Source organism: Citrus sinensis, chromosome 1 (genome assembly GCF_022201045.2).
Source record: "Citrus sinensis cultivar Valencia sweet orange chromosome 1, DVS_A1.0, whole genome shotgun sequence".
NCBI lineage: Eukaryota > Viridiplantae > Streptophyta > Magnoliopsida > Sapindales > Rutaceae > Citrus > Citrus sinensis.
Window position 1 is genome coordinate 1,297,773 of NC_068556.1, and position 20,753 is coordinate 1,318,525.

The 20,753-nt window shown below is 30.8% G+C and overlaps 1 protein-coding gene, 1 long non-coding RNA gene and 1 pseudogene across 2 annotated transcripts; 2 read left to right on the forward strand and 1 right to left on the reverse strand.

Moving 5' to 3' along the window:
* Positions 1–293: 293 nt before the first annotated feature.
* Positions 294–1,819, reverse strand: LOC127901008 (uncharacterized). Its single transcript, XR_008052990.1, has 3 exons — positions 1,450–1,819; positions 784–869; positions 294–692 (listed from the first exon to the last, which is right to left on the reverse strand). It is a non-coding gene; the product is annotated as an uncharacterized LOC127901008 (long non-coding RNA).
* A 2,273-nt stretch (positions 1,820–4,092) lies between these two features.
* On the forward strand, positions 4,093–6,694 carry LOC127901223 (coumarin 8-geranyltransferase 1, chloroplastic-like; annotated as a pseudogene).
* Positions 6,695–12,592: 5,898 nt separating this feature from the next.
* LOC102618825 (coumarin 8-geranyltransferase 1b, chloroplastic) lies at positions 12,593–19,283 on the forward strand. The gene is made up of 12 exons (XM_006483381.4): positions 12,593–12,760; positions 13,714–14,027; positions 14,182–14,265; positions 14,343–14,417; positions 16,188–16,271; positions 16,401–16,490; positions 16,675–16,776; positions 18,099–18,194; positions 18,273–18,344; positions 18,555–18,650; positions 18,748–18,852; positions 18,962–19,283. The coding sequence occupies exons 1-12, from the start codon at positions 12,694–12,696 to the stop codon at positions 19,001–19,003; spliced, it is 1,227 nt and encodes a 408-aa protein (XP_006483444.1). The 5' UTR covers positions 12,593–12,693; the 3' UTR covers positions 19,004–19,283.
* The last annotated feature ends 1,470 nt before the right edge of the window (positions 19,284–20,753 follow it).

A 20,753-nucleotide genomic window follows, 5' to 3' on the forward strand; every position in this document is an offset into this window, starting at 1 on the left:
ATTGTTTTTCCCAATTGACTTTACATTTTTAAGGGCATGGAGATATATCAAATTAATGTAAGTGGCATTTGTGGGACATAAAGTTCCTATAACAAACAGAGAAAACAAGATCTTAAAGTCATCATTATAGCCCTTGTTGGCTATCAGTTTACCACTAACTATTGATATTTCGATTCCTCTATGTCTGATTTTATACTTAGTACGTAGTTCGGTGATATCACCCACTTCTTCCTATACATCCATGGGTTCACCCCTATCTTTGATCCCTATTATGATGTTGAAGGTAATGGGGTTTAAACAATACTCTTTGCCATGTAAAAATATTGAAAGCCTTTTCAAGTCACATTGTTAGAAAAGTGATTCACAAAACTCATGTCTCAACCGAGCACAATTTAAGTGTAGGATATTTTGAAGCCAATTCATTTAATTGCGTCTTATTGCTCAGATGAGATGATAGAAATAACTTCAGTGAATGCACTCACACAACAGTGAGATATAAGAAAGTGGTCATGTTTATCCTCGAATTTTTAGCCTTTATTAATTTTTATACCATTGTTTTCAGCAACATCCAAAACAGGGTCCTCCGGCATTGTCTAGAATTGACGCTTCTACTCATTCGTTAATTTGTTCTATTTTTCAGCAATCATGGCTCTACGAACCTTTCTGACCTTAGCCTTTTTGCTTTATATTTACTGTAACCAATAGTCAATGTTACTTCAATAACAAAAACAAAACTAACTGCTAACATAACAACTTGAAACAAATCAATTAATTCATACTTACAAAAAGTGTATCCATGCTCTCTAACCAAGTCTTGCACTTGTATCATCTTTAGTATCATGTTATAAATGGATTCTATTGTTCAAGGCCTGTAATAGACAAGATATTTGAATGTCAATTTAATTATTAATACCAGAAAAAGTTTAAAACAACAACAAATAACAGCATACAACGATGTGATAAATACAGGGGAAATCACGATGAAAAGCAAGCGAACTGACTTGCCAGATAGGTTTAAGCAGCTAGCTGGTTAGTCTCTACCATCCAAGAGGCTAGTCACATCTATCAAGCGGCTAACCACTGGGATGGCAAAGACCAAGCGATTAGCCACTTAAACCCATCCAATAAGCCGGTTCTCCTACTTTTCATTGTCTTCTTCCTTCATCTCATCATCTTCTCTCTTTAAAACTCAAAACCCACTCCTTTTTCTCACTACAACCCACTATTTTCTTATGCTTTTCTTCCTAATTTCATGCTCCCAACCCATTAATCATCTCTTCAGTAACAATTTTTCATTATCTAAACACCATTTTCCACTCAAAATTTACAAATCCCTAATTATTTCATATAGCACAAACAATTTAATCCAAGGCATAAACCTCTAATTGTTTCACGTTGCATTTTCAGTAGTCACCACAACAAGCACAAGAGTGAAGATTACACCTTTACCTCATCTTTAACTCAAAAATTAAAGACAACGAAAGGCAGATGTGTTCAACTGCTCCGAATGACAGCAACCGACTGATGGATTTGATTTGTTGTTTTCTGTGTGGGAGATGGTAGCTTCAATTTTATGTGCTTAGTGAAAAAAAAAAAAAAAAAAAAGAAGTAGGAGAAAAATTAGTGATTAGAGAGAGATGGTGAGAGACATAATAAAGGGAAAAAATTTGAGGAAGGGAAAACTATTTCAGCAACTAATTTAACAAGTTGCCCGCCCTTTTTTCACATTCAATCTCAACCGGTTGGATTCATTTTACTTCAATCCAACGGTTACAAACCAATAATGGCATGGTGCCGAGCATTGAGACCTAGCATTGTTGCTTTTGCCTATAAATTGAATATAATAGCTAACACTAATTGGTTTCAAACGATCATGATATTATATCATTTTTATATTTAAAAAGAATAAAATTACTTCAACTTTTTATTTAAATTTCGTTAATTTCATTGAACAATAGAGTGAGGGAGATCATGTACTGATTTTTTAATTCTTAGATTCAAAAAAAAATCTAATTGTTTTATGTTTATAGTTTATTAAACGAATAGATGATATTATGATTTTAATAAATAAAATATAAATATCATGATTTTATAAAATGTATGTATTAATGTTATTATGAACTATGATTTATAACTTTATGTCAGTCGAAGTTAATACTAAATTAACTCTTAAGAAAAATGTATTATTATTGTTCTTGTCATTGTTAAGTATTAAAAAAGAATTCTAATATCGTAGGGTCTAATTTAGTAGTTAATATCACTTTCTCTTACCATTATTAGCTGATTATTATTAAATATGAATTGAGTTTTGAATTTTTTATTCTTTTAATTGAAGACATTTGGACCCAAACAAAGTACTTAGGTTTGAAAAAAATATACTAACAACTTAACATGCTCTCTTAAAAAAAATTTTAAAAAAAATCTTATCGTGTTTTTTTTCGTTAGGCAAGGCACGGCTCAAGCCACAATTTGGCACACATCTCCGGCCGGTCCTAAGTAAATCCATCCCGTTAGCCATATCTAATACAGAGCATGATCAAAAACGGCACCGAGTGCACAGTTTTGACTTTTAACCACCTGCCTCTCTGCTGCTTCTGTTTTGCTTGTGAGTGGGGGCCAGCCAGTGAGGCAGTGACTCTCGAATCTAAAAGAAATACTCTTAACTCCAGATATTACAATTAACTAATTTCCTTTTTAAAGAATAAAAATGGTTAACTTTTTAACCTGATTGCGAACGGTAGCTACTAAAATAGCTGGCGTTAAATAGCATGCCTTTCATAGAAAAATTACCCGGTTTTTTTTTTTTTTTTTTTTTTGTACTTTTGAATATTGTTTGCGTGACAACAACAATCTCGTTTTCTTTCGCCTTCACCATGTACTTTAACAAAGCGTGAAAACCGTAGAAGTCTCATATGCAACAGATTTGGTTAATTTTTGGGTGGACGACACAAATGCAATGCGACAAACTAAGCATAAATGTCGATCAGTGCCATTTTTTTTATTTAAATCTTAATCAACTTTGAATAGAACCAAGAATCTTAATCAACAGATTTGATTAACATTTTCCATTAATTAACGCTGTTTCTAAAGATTTGTATCGACAAATACAATGAAGAAAATTTAATCTCTTTAAACGACACTTTCGTGGTACAGTCCGTGGTATTAACACTAAATTGGCTTTTGTGTCCTCAACTGCATCTTTTGTCTTGTCATTTTTCTGTCCATTTTGGACGGAAGTTTTGATTTACATAATTTTTTTTTATATACAATATTCTTTTTTCTAGTTGTTATTAAAGCTCGAACATTAATTAATAAGCAATATTATACAAATTAAACATCCATTTTTTTGCTTTTTGATGTTGATTTTTGTTAAACTCGTTGTCATTACCTAAGAGAGCGCTAAGGAGAGATAGAGAATTATGCTTCACATGATATCGCGTTCAAGCTTCTCTCCAAAATATCATCCTTTACTTCAGCTTTTCTAATTCTTCTTTTATTAGCTTTTATAATTCACAAAGAAAATAAATGAAAATATTAATTAATTATCTAAACAGTCAGTCAATTATTTTGTTGATTGACAATCAATCTTGGCATTGATTGACAAAGGTTGAGCTTTGTTTTTGCATACAATTTTCAATGAGAGAGGGAGATTCACAGTCAATTTTGACTTGGGCATGACTATATAACTTCATATATACAATTTAAGATCCTCGCCATTATATAATATCCTCGCCAGCCAATAGTAGTTATCTATATTTTATTATCAGATAAAATTGTATCTTTTGTGGCCAGCTCAGGTTGCATTAAAACGCTTCAATTGCCTTTGACACAGATCCATTGCGTCCTAAACGTAAGTCCATGCAAAAAAGTACTCTATCAAATGCTTTCAAAGTTCATTTAATGTAACCAACAATGTTAGAACAGTGAGGATATAAGCAGCAGAAACTGTAAACAGTTCAACAAATGTCGTTGTGTTTCCACATTACTAGATGGTTATGAACTAAAACAGCTATATAACAATTATTCGACAAGCTTTTAAGATGTTTTCTTCAGGAATTTTAATGCACTCTACCGTCTAAATCGTCCCTATACATGGACTGGAACTGCGGTTGCTTTTTAGCTGCAATATTCTTCTTAATCAAGAACAAGTATATATGCAATAATGACATGCGGTTTCCACATATTGTCATATCTCATGAGTATTCTTTTATTTTTTTTCCCCTATTTTTGATGTTTGTCTGATTATAGCCATAAAATTGGTTTCATTTCCTCCAATACAAAATCTTGCTGATTTGCCTCCCACATTTTTCACGGTAATATTGAAGGTAAATTTAAGTGACAAAGAAAGTAAATGCTAGTAATGACTAAATATTTTCGTGACACTAATTCTTCTCGATACTTCAGGCATTGGTGCCCGCGGTACTAATGGACATTTATGTGGTGGCCGTAAACCGATTGTATGATGTTGAAATGGACAAGGTAAGGGCATATATAGATTGAAAATGGAACCTTAATGAAATCATATGGTATAAATTCTCCGAAAACTATGTAAACAGATTTAATTTTCAATATTATATGCTTTCAAGCTTAAAAGCTTTTTTTTTTTTTTACTGTCTTTGCTAATAATTTTACTTAACATTGTTAAAGGTTAACTGACCTGATCTCCCACTTGCTTCTGATGACTTCTCAATGGGAACTGGAATCTCAATTGACTTTATATCTTCATTGACAGTGAGCAACTGCCAACATAGCAAACGCTTCTAAATGTTGTTGGGTGGCTAAATATTTTCACTTTTGACTTTTCAGTTTAGAATGTGAAAGTGGGGGGTTCTCATTCTATTAGTTTGAATTGGAAAAAATATCAGTTCAAAATTATCTCAAAATTAAAACGACCGACAAAGTCATTTGATAGTTGGATTTTGTACATGAAATGTAACTTTTAATACTCCAAAATAGGTAAAAACCTGTAACATTTAAGTAGGATCTACTTAAATTTTAAGACTGTAAGTTATATCTTATGTCGCACCTGTGAAGACAGCTTGTTGTCTACTTCGCATACTCTTCAAAACGAGTCAGGAAGCTGCTGTTTTTGGCCATTGTTTATGCACGCACAAGTATAAATTCGTTATAGGTAGGGCCATGTTGTTGTTTAGAGATCAGCCCTTTAGAAGTCCATCCAAGTTTAGGCACACACAAGTTTTCATTATTTTTTAATAAAGTAGATCAAAAACATTTCCCATTATAATCCTACACAAAATTGAATTTAAAAATTAAATTTTCTGATTACAATTAGTTTTAACAATAAATGAATTACAAAAAAAAAAAGAGAGAGAGAAGAATGGATGTGTGCTGGTGCTGGTTTGCTGCTGCGTCGCGTGCAGGGTTCGCGTGGCTGCGTGTTGCGTCCGAATGGATGGAAATTAGGGGTGGGCATATTTTAACCGAACCGATCCAAACCGACCTTTTGGATCGGTTTCATTAGTAAAAAAACTGGTTTCGGTTTATTGGATTGCAAACCGACATCACTCGGTTTGGATTTCGGTTTGGAAGGATTCCAAACCGATCCAATCCAGAAATATTATATAATTACATTATATTTTAAGTTAAGCAATCTAATTAATTATATTTATCATTTTATGTAGATTTTGACAAATCAAAAGTAATTGGGCTATAAATTTTGACGGACAAGATGCACAATATTTTAATTGTCAAATGTTGTTCAAGTTTATTTTAATTTTGTGAGTTTGTTTTGAATGAACAGGTTAAGAACTTGTTTATTAGGATGTATTATGCTGTAAACTTGTATGGATGTATCTTTGAATTGTTATGTAGATATCAAAGTAGATATGAATAATATAAAAGAGGTATCAATTTAGATTACAGATACAAAAAAATAACAAATAATTTAGGTAAAATAATATAAAAGAAGTGAAATTTTAGTTAATAAGTTCAAACCGGATCCAAACCGATCCAGTCGGTTTGGATCGGTTCGGTTCGGTTTGAAAAAATTTTAGGTTGATATCGGTTTGAAAATATTTCAAACCGATTGGTTTGGATCGGTTTGAGAATATGTCCCAAACCGATCCAAACCGAATTTGCCCACCCCTAATGGAAATCAATCGACGATCGGTGGACGACAATGGCTGCAATTGTTGGGTGGGTGTGCGTCTATCCCTTACTGTTGGCTATTGCAATGTCGGCTGCTGACCCTTTTTTTCGCTTCGCCACTTGTTTAGTTGATTGTTTTGGGTTATGTTTCTCTTTTTTTTTTGTTATTTTTTTTTTATTCTTTTTCTGTAAAGGCCCTTATTCAAGCCTACATGTATTTATATTTTTTAGCCTTTATCCATGTCTTTAGCCCGTGATTAGGCTTAAAACCCACGAGCCTAAACCAGGTTGGCCCGGATTGTTTTACCAACCATGATCATAATTAAGTCTTTTAGTTGCTAATCAAAGTCTTGTGTGATTCGATTGAGAACCAATGTTTATTGAAAAAAAAAGTCTATCTTTCTTTACTAATCTGTATTTATTCTCAATAGATAGATGCCATCAAAAATTTTGCTACCATAAATTTCTCAATTTTTAGAGTCTGGCTATGGGAGTCATATCTCGATCTCCACCACTTCTTTCGGCCCTCATCATATGGTTTCTACTTGGAATCGCTTATTCCATCCAACTGCCCAAATTGATCTAGCATTTTGCTTTACAATAGTTTTTTTCTTTTTCAATTTCTTGCCTTATAATTGTTATTTGATCCAAATTCAGTTAGTTGTTGGTCCTCAATCTTGCAGCTTCCCTTTCTAAGATGGAAAGGACATCCATTTCTTGCACCGTTCTCCATGATGATTTTCATGGAACTTGTATATCATTTGCTATTCTTCATTCAAATCCTGGGATATATAAATACACGCGCACAAATTTTTCATACACACACACACACTAATTTTTCATATTTAATAATTGGGAACTCTTTTATTTCTTAATAAAGATCTAGAGAAGATCATTTTAAGCTTTCATGTATCTTCAAATTGATAATCCAATCGTTTTGACCTCTTGCAGTCAAAACAGGTGGTCAAATATTTAATTCCAAGTGGTACATTTAAATTGTTAGGAAATTTCTTATCAAAAAAAATGTTAGGAAATAAAAGGATTGCTGAGGAGTAAGTAGCTTCATTCAAAATCTACCTTCTTCAATTGGAGTTCTAAGCAGACAAGGAAAGGTTAAATATGATATATTAATTATAGGTTATGAGAGAAAGATATGTGAGGGGTTGCACTATGTGCGTCCAATAAAGAGATGAGAGGAGATTGATGGAAACAAAGGGATTAATTTTGCTAGTATACCTATGAGTGGTAGTGAGTTTTTGGTGTTTATACTCTTGTGATATCTATTGCAGTGAATTTCACTACACAGCTCAATTGGATAAACTATGTTAAATTATTGCATGTCCGTATGGTATGTGATTGGTCTTATCTTTACTTATATGTCATATCTTCTTTCCTTGTAATTTCTTTCGGTTTTTTTAATGAATATTTTGACACAGAAATACGTGTTTGCAAGACCTGTAGTAATTACAAAACCATTGATCTTTGCAACTGCTTTCATGTGCGTATTATCCTTTGCAAATAGCCTTCTAAAAGTAATTAAAAAATTGAATGCTCATAGCAAAAAATATAGTAAATCTAGTTCATTTTCCTAATTAGCAGCACATACATTTCCTTGTTTTGATCTCTTTAAAGGATTTACCTAATGTAGATGGTGACAGGAAATTTGATATTCAAACGCTCAGTGTCATTATAGCGAGAGAAAGAGTGAGTAAATTAGGAAAAAAAATTAACTACAATAAATTTTTATATTAAAATTTTGAAATTAAAAAATATTGAAGTATTATGAAAACTTTAAGGTAGTGAGTGGTAGAAACTAAAAAAAAATGGAGGAAATTTAGCATTTCCAATTAGTAATATTTCATTTCCATCATTTATTTTAAGATTTGACCAGTAATCCATTGTGAAAAATGGCAAACAAATATTGTCTTTTTTCTCAAAAGGTATTTTGCCTTTGTGTTTATATGATGTTAACTGCTTTGGAGCTACTATAAGTTGGAGATTCTTCACCTTTTCTGCTAACCAAGCTTATCGCTGGAAGAATTGCATCATTTTGTAAGATATTTAGCATTGGATATACTTGTGGTTTAATTTGATTCAGTTACATACGAAGAGCTTTTTTCTTTTTCTTTTTTCACCTTCTCTTGCAGGTAATTTGCCACAGCATACTTGCCTTTATTCTGTGGCTTCGAGCTAAAACTGTTGATCTCTCCGGTAATGCATCAACACAACCCTTTTACATGTTCATTTGGAAGATAAGTGATTCTTCTCTCTCTCTTTCTTTCTTTTTTCTTTTTGGATAAATCTTTGCCAAAACATGGAAAAATTTATGAAGCGATTTTTTTTTTAATATGAGAATATTGAATCAAATTCAAGTAGGTTCCAATCATTTAGCTCGAAACTAGCTTGTTATCTAAATGCATCTGCAGTTACACTATGTTGAATGCCTCCTTATTCATTTTGTACATTGAGAAAGTAATGAAGGCTTCAAATTCCTGTAGCAGAGAGCAATGGCACTCTTTTCATCTATTATTTTGCATTATACTTCGAAATAAAGGGTTCAGATTCCTATATGTTTACAAATAACTTTTTGTGGTGGATTATTTACATAATAAAGTTTTGCAGTATATCTAGTATAATTTATGCTTATTCATTAGCCTCAACAAGCAAGTCTATCAATTACATTGTTCCAAATGGATTGCTTTTTACGTACAATATTGTAAAGAAATAGATTGAAATGGAAAGGTGTATAATGAAATCGGAATTAAAAAGAAAAGAAAAGAAAATTACTCTCAGAATGAGAAATTTCAGTGAGACTAACATTTTACCTTATGAATAAGGGAAAAAGTTAGGGGCTAGCTCAATTAGGGAGATATTTTGTGTTTTTTTTTTAAATTAAGCTTTATTGTTATTATTTTTCCTGGATTCTTTACTTTGTTAGTATTATTGTCATCCGAACAAACATTTAGACTCTGTGAAAGCATGTGTTTCCGATTTGAATTAGGATTCAATACTTAGCTGAATTTTCATTAAGCATTGAATTATTGGTTAATATTTATTTTATTTTTATTTTTATTTTTTTACTTGTCAATATTATTGATTTAGTGAGTGGCAAAAAAATAGCTGATTACTTAATTCTTATCTTTCTTGGTCAATATTTATTTTTATTTTTTTTACTTGTCAATATTATTGATTTAGTGAGTAACTAAAAAATAGTTGATTACTGAATTCTTATCTTTCTGATTTTTACCATTAGGGCTTTTGTTGCTATTGTGAACATATACTTTATCAAGGATTAGGATCTTCTTTTGATCTTAGCACTTTTGAGCTTTTAATAATCTTATGTCATATATCATGTAGTAATAGTATATAGATAGAATATAACTTCTTTGTATTTGAAATTTATTAACTACCGATCAACATATGAATTTTTGCTTAAGAGAAGTTCATATCAAGAGAGGACTTTAATCCATTTATCAATAACTTAGATTAAGAAAAATTGTATGATTAATGATAGGTACAATTTGAATTAAATAATGTAGTGATTCAGAAGCACTCAACACAAGCTTCACAAACTACAGGCCAAGATCTTCAATTCAAATACAAGAAGATGCTTTAAAGGTGATCCGATAAGCTAATTGTGAATCTAAAGGTGAACAGAATAATGATTAAAGCAGTAACAATCAAAAGAAACACAAAATGTCGAGAAATCACAAGACACTGTCAATTACATGGTTCAGCTAATTTACATTGACCTGCACAAATGAGAGGAATAGATTGATCAGTTTGGCTGATGGATTCAAGTTTTTTGTTACAGAGATAACAGAGCTCACTACAAAGAATAAGAATGCTCTCTTCTCATAAGCTCTCTCTCTCTCTCAATGACTGGATCTCTCTCAATGCCACACCAGAATCAGCTGTCAAACGGCTTTTATAGCAAACCCAGAAGCTTCCTGTCGTGAGGTGCATATGCCGTGACGGTCTCGTATCGAACTTCACACGTCATTAAAGAACCACGTGCCTTGCTTGTGCTTCTCTAATTCGAAACGGCAAAGCTTCCTGTCGTTCTAATCAGCAAATTCAACATAACATGAAACGCAGACTTAGCCCGTTGTTTTGCCTGATTACTTAATCTCCAAAACGCACCTAATCTCTGTCGTTTCAGCATTATTTGATTTGCTTCACTGGTTACTCAGCAACAAGATAATGTTACATATATAAAATTGGATGTAAAGTTTGTACTGAAATAGATGTGACGATTAATATCAGAAGCTGCTATGTACGAAAATAGTGGTTGATTGAGTCTGTGAAGTTAAAAAACTATTTGAAGAAAATTTGAAAACCCAATGTAAATGAGAAAAATGTAGAGAGAAGGGAAAAAAAAAGTGTCGCGTGTCGTGTTGACATGGTAAAGAGATAATAAAGTAGAGTGCTTATTTTTGCGAAGTCCATGACTCAAATGTCTTCAGAATTTTACTCTTTTAACTACTCCACGTTACTTTCACCTCCTTCGCATAATGAAATACCATAATTTACATATTTATCATCAAGATAATACAGTTGCTAATAGTTTATTAAAGAGTAATGATATAGCCACAAACTCTTGTACAAATTTATTTTGTACAAACTAATGTGGCGTGATAAAATTAGTTGAATTAGATATCTTTTAGCCCACATGATTTATATTTATTATTTTATATTTTCATTCAACCAATAAATTAATGTCACATCAATTTATACAAGGTAAGTTTATTAAGAATTTGTGGTTGTATCATCACTCTTTATTAAATGATGGTATTAGGTATTATTCTTTTGTTCAATGGAATTCACCCTGCTATTCAATTCAAAAACTTCTTGTAAATTCTTGAGGCGCTCCTAATTTTCGTTTTATATATACAACAACTTCTATCACTATCTTATACTCCTTTATGTTATAATACTATTTCTTTTTTTTTTTTAATAAGAGCGCTTATGTTTGGTCTGCTTTTCACTTAGAAATTAAAATCTAGATGTGGGCCGTTAGTTTTTCCTTTAATTTGTTTTTTTATTGTTTATCTATGCTTTTGTGTTTCGTTCTTTGTCTATTTCTTTTTTACATTTTATTCTTTTATTTTTCTTCCTATTTTTTTATTTCAGACATTTGCCATATTAAAATATCCAATATTTTCATAACTTGTTAACATGAAAAGATCCTCCGCTAGGATTTTTTTCTCTTCTAATTCATGTAGAAGATCATATCCTTAACTCATGCTCAAAGTTATTTCAAATATTTGTCAAATTTACTAGAGTGTAAAATGTATAATCTATCTCTGTATCTTAATTATTAATATTGAAGACTTAAGTGATTGCCACAGTAATTCTAATATCATATAAAAGATTCAAGCTTATCTTCTTAGCCCAACATATAATTAATCTCAGCCGATATTTGTGATATTTTCAAGTTTTTTAGTTTTATTATAGTTTTTTTCCTTTGTTTTGAAATGTTTATTATACATTTAATTTTCTTAAAGTTAGACAGGCACGCAGAGAAACATAAATTACACGGATAAGCATAGTGTATTTGAAATACATCTTGTTTGATTTTTCAAAGGAAATAGAATTCAGTTATTGAGAAGACTAGGACAGTCAAAAAAAAAGGGAAAAAACCATCATAAAAAGAGTAAAAATTAAGATGACCACTAGTATTCTTTGAAAGACTAAAATTGAGATGACTAATTAGTATTCTTTGAGAAGACCAGTGAAGTAAAAAAAAAATGGAAATAGAATTCTACTTGTGCGAAGACTTGTAGAGTCTTCTTTCCAATGTTTTTTTAATAGCCTGCAGCTCCTGGAATTAGCACACTATTGGTCGGGCTCTCAATCAGCATAGGTGGGCGGCGCGGATCTCAGAAGTCTTTGGTGACATCTCCCCCCTTTTCCTATCGCTTCAACTCTTGACTCTTCCCTTTACATGTACACTGATGAGAAGCCAAAACAGGGGTCGGTGTTTTGTCTTCACATAGACGTATTTTTTAAAATCAAACCTATGACCAATCATTCAAAGATCTGACCATTTTCATTCAAACTTGACGAAATTTACTATTTATTACGCCGTGTCACTATCTATTGATGATGCAAAATTTGGGGATAAACGGTGTGTCCCATACCATTAATTATCATTTCATTGTTTTGTAGATTTTAATATTCAACGCGAATTGGTAATAAGCCGTTTAATTTCCAACCACGTGGAAGGAAAATGTGTTAATACCCACCTCCACTTGTTGCCCTCGACCCCTCACACTGTCCTATCATCTTCTTTCATTTATGATTTTTTTTTTTTAATTTTGACTAAATCAAATTCTGTCATTTTCTGAGCTGCCACTTGCCACAGTAAGACCTTCAACTCTTCAAACTATCTTATCATTTTCTTTCATTTATGATTTTTTTTCCGTTGACTATCAAATTCTGTAATTTTCCGAGTTGCCAGAGTTTTTTTTTTTTTTCAGTGGGTTGCCAATTGCAGTGGTCATCCGCATAGCACCGGCCTATTTATTGAGTGTTTGAAATAACCATTTGCAAAATAGTAGAATAGAGTCTAAGAGAGTGGAAATGATGCTTCAAATGCATTCGAGTTCAAGCTTCTCTCCAAAGTACTACTATCCTTTGCAACATGCTGGTTAGTCTATCGCTTCCCCATGAGTTTTTCTCATTCCTTTTTTTTTTTAACTTTTTTGTCAATTAGCTTCATTCTAATACAATTTTCGTTTTGTTATATACAATTTTTTTTTTTAACTCTTGGCCTTTTTGCTTCCCTATCTAAACAATTCATATGATATTTTTTTTTTCATAAAGGATGTATTTCTATATAAGGATTTGACTCTATTGTATTCAAATATAATAAAATGGACATTAAAATACTTTTATATCTTTCCAAAAAAAGTTTTACTTTAAAAATAAAAATAAAAGGAGTCATTTATATTTACTCACTATAATAGAATGATGATAGATATCTCAAATTGTATTACAAAATTTTATTTTAAATAATAGGACATGTAATGTGTTATTTATCAAGTGATTGATAGATTTTTATAAGTTTTAACTGAATTAATTATATTATCACACCATCCACTTGATGAATATCATATTATTTGAGATGAAGTTTTTAGGATTTTCTAGCACTACTTTTAAAATAATTACTTGAAAATTTTTACTTTGATACTTTTAGATTACAACTCACTGTAGTCTCCCCTTGATTTTTTTGTGTTTAGATTTTTAAGGAGAAATATGAGATTCTATTGGCCTCTTTATGATAAAATTATCAACTAATTATAAATCATTAAAATTATGGGTTCTGTTTGAAAGTTTAGCAATTTTTAGATTTTACTTTATGGCATATTTCAAAAGAGTAGTGTTAAGCACTACAAATTTTTATCATAAATTTCATCTCAAATGAGGAGGTATTAATTAAACAAATGGATAGTGAAACAACATAACTTATTCACTTAAAATTTGTGAAATTATTATTAATCATTTTATAAATTTAGAAAGACAATTAGACAAGTATATATATCCCGTTAAAGTTTTTGTTCTGCCAGCTCTAGATTATTTATTATGTTTTGACTATTTCAGGTTGCGACAAAACACTTCAATTACCGTTGACAAAAGTGCATGGCGGCTTGAACAGAAGTGAAAGCAAGAATTACGCTATCAAATGCACACAAAGTGATTCGTTTTATTCGACCAATAAAATCAAAAACAATGAAAACACAAGCAGCAGAAATTGTAAACCGTTCAACAAATACCGCGTTGCTGTCACATTACAACAACAAGGTTGTGCATCAAACAATGAGGATGATATTAACTCGACGAGCTTTTGGGATGTTCTCCTGAAGAAATTACATGCATTATATGTTTTTACTCGTCCCTTCGCTATGATTGGCACTGTGAGCTCCATCTTGTTGTGGCCAATTTTTAGGCAGCAACGCACTTGTTAACTACTATATTTCTTCAGAAAAATATGAACAAGAAAAAATGATGTGAAGTTTTTTTGTAGATTGCATGACACAATTTTTTCTTTTCCCGAATTCTATGTACCAGATTGTTGGGATAACATCAATTGCCATTCTGCCACTGCAAAGCTTTGCTGATTTGACTCCAAAATATTTCATGGAATTCTTAAAGGTAAATTTTGGGTACTAGAGAGGACACCTACTTGTAATGCTTTTTTGGCTAACATTAAATCTTTCTTGACATTTCAGGCCCTGTTGTCCGCAGTACTGATGAACAATTATGTAGGGACTGTAAATCAGGTGGCCGATGTTGAAATTGACAAGGTATTTCATTAGATATTTTAGTAGAGACAGTTGTTGTTTGGATTGTGGCTAATAAGCTAAATTTTAGTAATAAAGTGAGCAATTAATCAGGTAACATATTAAATTAAACAACAAATCACCTAAATTGGACTCTGCATGAGGGGGCCCAATTGAGCTTCACGAAAAAAAATAGGATGAAACTATTGGCACCCTCTAAAATTCTCATCAAGTTACACCACTTTTCCGTTAATAAATCTATATTTATTTAAAATTATATAAAAGGACAAATAGAGTTACAGTTAAACACTTTAATATGTTCAGAACTTTTTTTTAATTATTATTTGGATTTTTATTTCATGTTGACTACTAACAAATATATTTCAGATTCGAAGACAATTTCTTTTTAGCTTATTTATATCTTCAATTTTCAATTAAACTCCTTTCATTATTATATTTTCTTTTGGCTTAGTAATAGTCCACTTAATTGGTTTGTTGAGTTAAAAGAAGTTGATAACAAAGGTTTTTAAAATACTTGTGCTAACCTAGTGAATTTTTGTTTCCGTCTCCAATTTTGTAAAAGTTAAATAACCATGATAAAAAGGATTTTTGACTTGAAATCCTTAAAACAAATAATTAAAAATTTTATAATTATAAGCATACATTTTGCGAAGATAGATTTGTTGTTGAGAAAGATTTTAAATTTAAAAAAAATGAACTAGGATTTAATTTAACTATTCTTGTAAATGTTCTTAAATGTAATTTTCTTGTGGTGATTAAACTATAAATATAAAAAGATGGGCGTTTATGAGGATAATGAGGTGGCGCCACCAGCTCTACTAAAAAATTTAAAAAAAAAATGAAAATGGGTGGAGCTATTAGCACGTACCCTTGAAAAGTCTCATCAAACCCCTTTCCTTTGCCCACATAACTAGAAATTTTAATATATTTGTTTTAATTCCATAAAAATCCTTAGCAACATAAACGATTAAAAAAAAAGAAGAAGTCCTTAAACAACTAAAAAAAAATAGTAAGCAACATAATCTACTAAAGACTAATACTTTTATTGCATAAATTACGAACTCTTCCTTACCCCATGAAGTTTAGGAGTTCAATTTGACAATATTCATCATCAGCACCAAAAAACTTATATAAATTGTATTTTAGAGAAGCCAACAAAAAAACAAATTAATTAAATGGAAATACCTTACATTAATTAATAATATATTTTTTGCATATAGGAATATGAGTATCTGTTCTTCGCTCAAAAGAATAATTGAGAATAAAATATCATTCATTGATATTGAATTTGAATAAGTATGCTATAGTTTTTTTTCTCAAAGATGAGAAATGAAGAGAATGAACTTTACAATGTAGTATTTGGATTTTGATTAAGTTTTTAAATACCAAATCATTAGAATTCTTATTGGGTAAAAAATTTGAAAAAACATAATTATGCATGAAGGAAAGATATCTCTCAATCGTGGGGTTTATTAAAAGAAGAACAAAATTTATACTTGTAAATAAAGTATTTGAAGATAGAATAATGATTTTTTAAAATTATTTCATGGAATTTTCTCGGAATAGGGGTTTTATGAGAGTTTCAGGGGGGTACCGATGGTATCACTTCTAAACGTTTGAAAAAAGAAAAATGAAAGCCCTTAAAAATCTAAATTGGGTTGGGCTCTGGGCTATTCCAGGAAATATTGGTTGAGACTGGCACATATTATACTTGTTTTATGGCTTCAAACTTTTTAGCTACTTTGCCACTAATCAAGGACATTATTGCCAAAGGTTAACAAGCCCGACCTCCCACTAGCTTCCGGTGACTTATCAATGGGAACTGGACTCGCAATCACTTTAACATTGTCTTTGACGGTACGTATTTTCTTCCATTCTCTCCCCCTGGCTTTTAACGCGACCTTCATGTTAATTAGTGACATTAGCATTTAGCATTTGAAAAATCTGTCTTTAGTTTCTAATTAATTCGTTGATCTCAATTTTCAGAGCCTGGCTATCGCACTTAGCCTTCAATCTCCACCACTTATCTTTGGCCTCATTGTATGGTTTCTACTTGGAACTGCTTATTCCGTCGACGTAAGTGCTTAAAGTGATTCGAGATATATATTCACATCTTTCGAAAAAGAAAATAAAGCTCGAATAGATTATAAATTTATGTGTCTCAGTTTGAGAGAACTCAAGCAAATTTAATATTACTATTGTAGAGCACTTTGCATTCACTTGCACAAGTTCATTTAACTGGTACTTCCCAATCTTGCAGCTTCCCTTTCTTAGATGGAAGACAAAACCATTTCTAGCCGGAATGTGCATGGTTACTGTGTTCGGACTTGTATACCAATTTTCTTTCTTCATACACTTCCAGGTATATATAAATTCTTTATCATGTTAATTATGGGATTTTGTCCGATCTAGAGCAATTTTATTTTTATTTTTTTGGGGTAAAATTTGGCAGTACAAAGAATGGTTAAAAAAGAAGAAAAAGGAGAAAATGACACGTAATCAGGGAACATAATGAACCTTAATTACATGATTCAGAGCAGTTGATTACATTTTTTCATGTTATAATTTAGTCGTGGGTTTTGAGGTGATAGTATTTAGTTTTATTAGTAGAGAAAATGACAAGTAACCAAGGAACATAATGAACCTTAATTACATGATTCAGAGTAGTTAATTACATGCTTTCGTTTTATAATTTGATCGTGGGTTTTGAGGTGATAGTATTTAGTTTAATTAGGAGAAAGGGATGTGGAAACAAATACACACTACGAATTGAATGATTATAAGTGAAATAGAATTACATTATTGTTGGAAAAGAGAATCTTTGATGAGAAGAAATCATAAATAAAAACAGGAAAACGGCCCAAAATTCTCGTATTTACAAAATTAACTATGTTTTCGTCATGTTTCTGACCACACAAAAACCCCTTGACATTACCAATAGTTCATTAGCTATCTACCTTTTTACTTCAAAATTAGCTTTAAAGTTCATTCATTTTATCGACTGTTAAATTTGTCTTACACCGAGAAAGATTGCTCTCCAAAAGTTTAAAATATTAATGTCATGGAAGTTGGGAAAAATGAGGATACCTATGCTTTATTTGATAAAACAAATGAAATTTTCCGATATTTTAAAGTACATCCAAACCTTCTAGAATGTCAATTTTTTATTAACTTTACTATTTTACCTTTGATAGTTGTTTGATTTGGAAATATGAGTAACTTTTAATTATTTAATTGATTGACTAATTTTTTAATCATAATTAATTGAAAATCAAAATTATGGGAAAAAGTAAGGGAATTTCATAACTTTTTGTACTATTTTTCATAATAAGAAGTGTGTGTGTGTGTAGCATTTAAACTTTTGAATTAATTCTAAATTTTTTTCAGAATTAATGGAAAGATTATGACAATTCCCTTACTTTTTTCATAAGTTTGCATTTAATTTTTCAATTAATCGTGATAAAGATTATTTAATTAATTAAATAATTGAAGGTACTCATATTCCCAACATCAAACAACTATCAAGATAAAATAGTAAAATATCATGTATAATACAATTGATTATATTATTTAACAAATTAACTAAATTTTATTTAATTGTTGCAGTTTAAGAAAATGATTTAATTTTTCTACTTTTTCTTTAGGGTTTTTTTCATCTAAAGTGTGTTATGTACATCTATACAGAAATATGTGCTTGGTAGACCGGTCGTAATTACGAGACCATTGATATTTGCGGCCGCTATCATCAGTACCATTTCTGCTGTAATGTCACTCCTCAAGGTAATTCACAAATTGTGAGTGTGTGTGTGTGTTGCAAATTATTTCCATTTGCTATAACTTGTTTTGAACTTTTAACAGGATATACCCGACGAGGATGGCGATAAACAATTTGGCTTTCAGTCAATATCTTCCAAGTTAGGGAAAGAAAATGTGAGTAAATTAGTAAATATGTCAGGAAAAATAACGCTTAAGTTGCTTTTTTTTCCCCTTTTTACCGTTTAGACCTCTAATTTTTAATTATCCATTAATTTCATCTTAACATTACAATAGTAACAAAAATGAAAAAAAAATATTGTTGGGGTTCTTTTACTATTACACTTTTATTCTTCAACAGCATAATGTGTTTTGTCTTCTCAAAAGGTACTTCGGCTTTGTGTTTATGCGCTGTTTTTTGCATATGGAGTTTCTGTCATAGTTGGAGCTTCTTCGTCTTTCCAGTTAGTCAAGCTTGTCAGTGTAAGAACTGAATTTACTTTCAACAACAAATTTTGCCTTGTATATGTTGTCGAAATGTGTTTTAGATCACTTATTTAGACATTTTTTTATCGTGTAGATAATTGGCCACTCCACACTTGCTTTCTTATTGTGGCTTCGAGCTCAGACTGTGGATCTCTCCAATAATGCATCTACATATTCTTTTTACATGTTCATTTGGAAGGCAAGTGTGATTGATCTATTTAATTTAATGTTTGAATTCGAAATCAAATTCACGCAAGTTCGATTATTTAGTTCTAGATTGACTTCTAATTATTTTGTTGAATTTGCAGTTGTTCTATGCTGAATATCTCCTTATTCACTTCTTACGATGAGAATGAATGAAGGCACTAATGATGCATTCACCAATCAGTAATCGGAATGGGGTAGAATCGAAAAGAGCTGAAATCAGAATGAGTTGGAATGGAAATAAAGAATAGAAATCAGAATAAATTATTTACTTAAAATGTATCACCAATCAGTAATCGGAATGGGTAGAATCGAAATGAACTGAAATTAGAATGAGTTGGAATCGGAATTAGGAATAAAAATCAGAATAAATTATACTTAAAATGTAAGAATCGAAATTAGAATGAGATTCATTTCCATTGATGATGTGCTTATTTTGTCTTCAAATCAGAATGAACTACTATAATGTACTAAAATGTCATTTGTTAATTATTGTCCTTTGGTAATTATATTAATAATAATAATAAATTTAATAATAACATTATGAATAAAAAATAACAACAATAATAATAGAGTAATGATATAGCCACAAATTCTTGTACAAATTTATTTTTCTACAAACTGATGTGGCATGATAAAATTAGTTGAATTAAATATTGTTTGACCCACATGATTTATTTCTATTATTTTATATTTTCATTATTAATGTTATATTAGTTTGTACAATAATTTGTAGTTGTATCATCACTCATAATAATAATAAAGAAGAAGAACATTAATAAATTTTAATAACAATAATAATAATTAAAATATAAATAATTAATAATGATAATTCCATTAATAAACAATAAATCAAAATCGGAGCTGTGTGACAGACATAGCTAACGACGACGCAGGATAGCTAACGACAAACACGATGAAGACAACGACGATGACGAGTATGACGACAATGGGCTGCCAACCAAACAGATAAATAAGTAATAAATTATAAGAGATCATATCATATAGATTGTTGCAGCATGTCAACATTGTCAGATTAAAGCAATCTTGGCCTTCAAATTAATCAGACGGTTGAAATTATGGAAGCAGTCTTAAATTTATATCCGGACATACTAATATATATTTTACCCAATTTTGTTCCCAATTTACTCTTAATATTCTTCAGATCTTATGTGTTGAAAACCCAAGATCACACAAGATAATTAATGGTAATGGTAGAATAATCTTAGTGATGGTATATTTTCATGAGTAACGATACACATTTTAAATTTTTTATATCAAATTTTATCCTAAATAATGTGTCATTTATTGAATGATTGTTAATTCTTCATAAAACATCTAAGTAAATTAAATGTATTATCTTACAACCTAATTAATAAATGTCATATTATTTAAGATAAAACTTATAGAAACTTAAGATGTACATTAACCCATTTTTTGAGCTAAAACATTAAAGAAGATTCGCCTTTTGAGGTGATTAAGGGACGAGAAAATGGCTTCTTCTTAAAGCATTTATGATGGGATAGGTGCCTCAGCGACGTGTAAAAGAAAACATTATTAGAAGTCAATGTCGAGTTAGCCAACGATTGCACTCGGATGGTCAAGTTAGACTAGTGAAAATGATTAGTCCCTTTGTCACTACAGAGCAAGTCAAAATTTTCTCTTTATATTAGAATGACCTTTTATACAGAGTGCCCTCAGGGCGTCCTTAAGTCCATTTGGACACGAGGAAGAAGCAGGTTAGTCTAGCCCCTCTTCAGGTTGGGGCATAATGGTGTGTGGACATTACATTCAAATATTAGAGCCTTGAGATATTTCTATTTTGTTTGACGCCTGTAACTCCTCGATTAGTAGTTTCTTTTAAGTTTGGTGGGAGTTTTTTTTTTTTTTTAATTC

Coding starts and splice junctions, on each gene's coding strand:
- LOC102618825 (XM_006483381.4), top strand. CDS start 12,694: ATGATGCTTCAAATGCATTCGAGTTCAAGCTTCTCTCCAAAGTACTAC. Junction 18,345..18,554: donor CCAAGTTAGGGAAAGAAAAT/GTGAGTAAATTA, acceptor TCTTCTCAAAAG/GTACTTCGGCTTTGTGTTTA. Junction 18,853..18,961: donor TTTACATGTTCATTTGGAAG/GCAAGTGTGATT, acceptor TTGAATTTGCAG/TTGTTCTATGCTGAATATCT.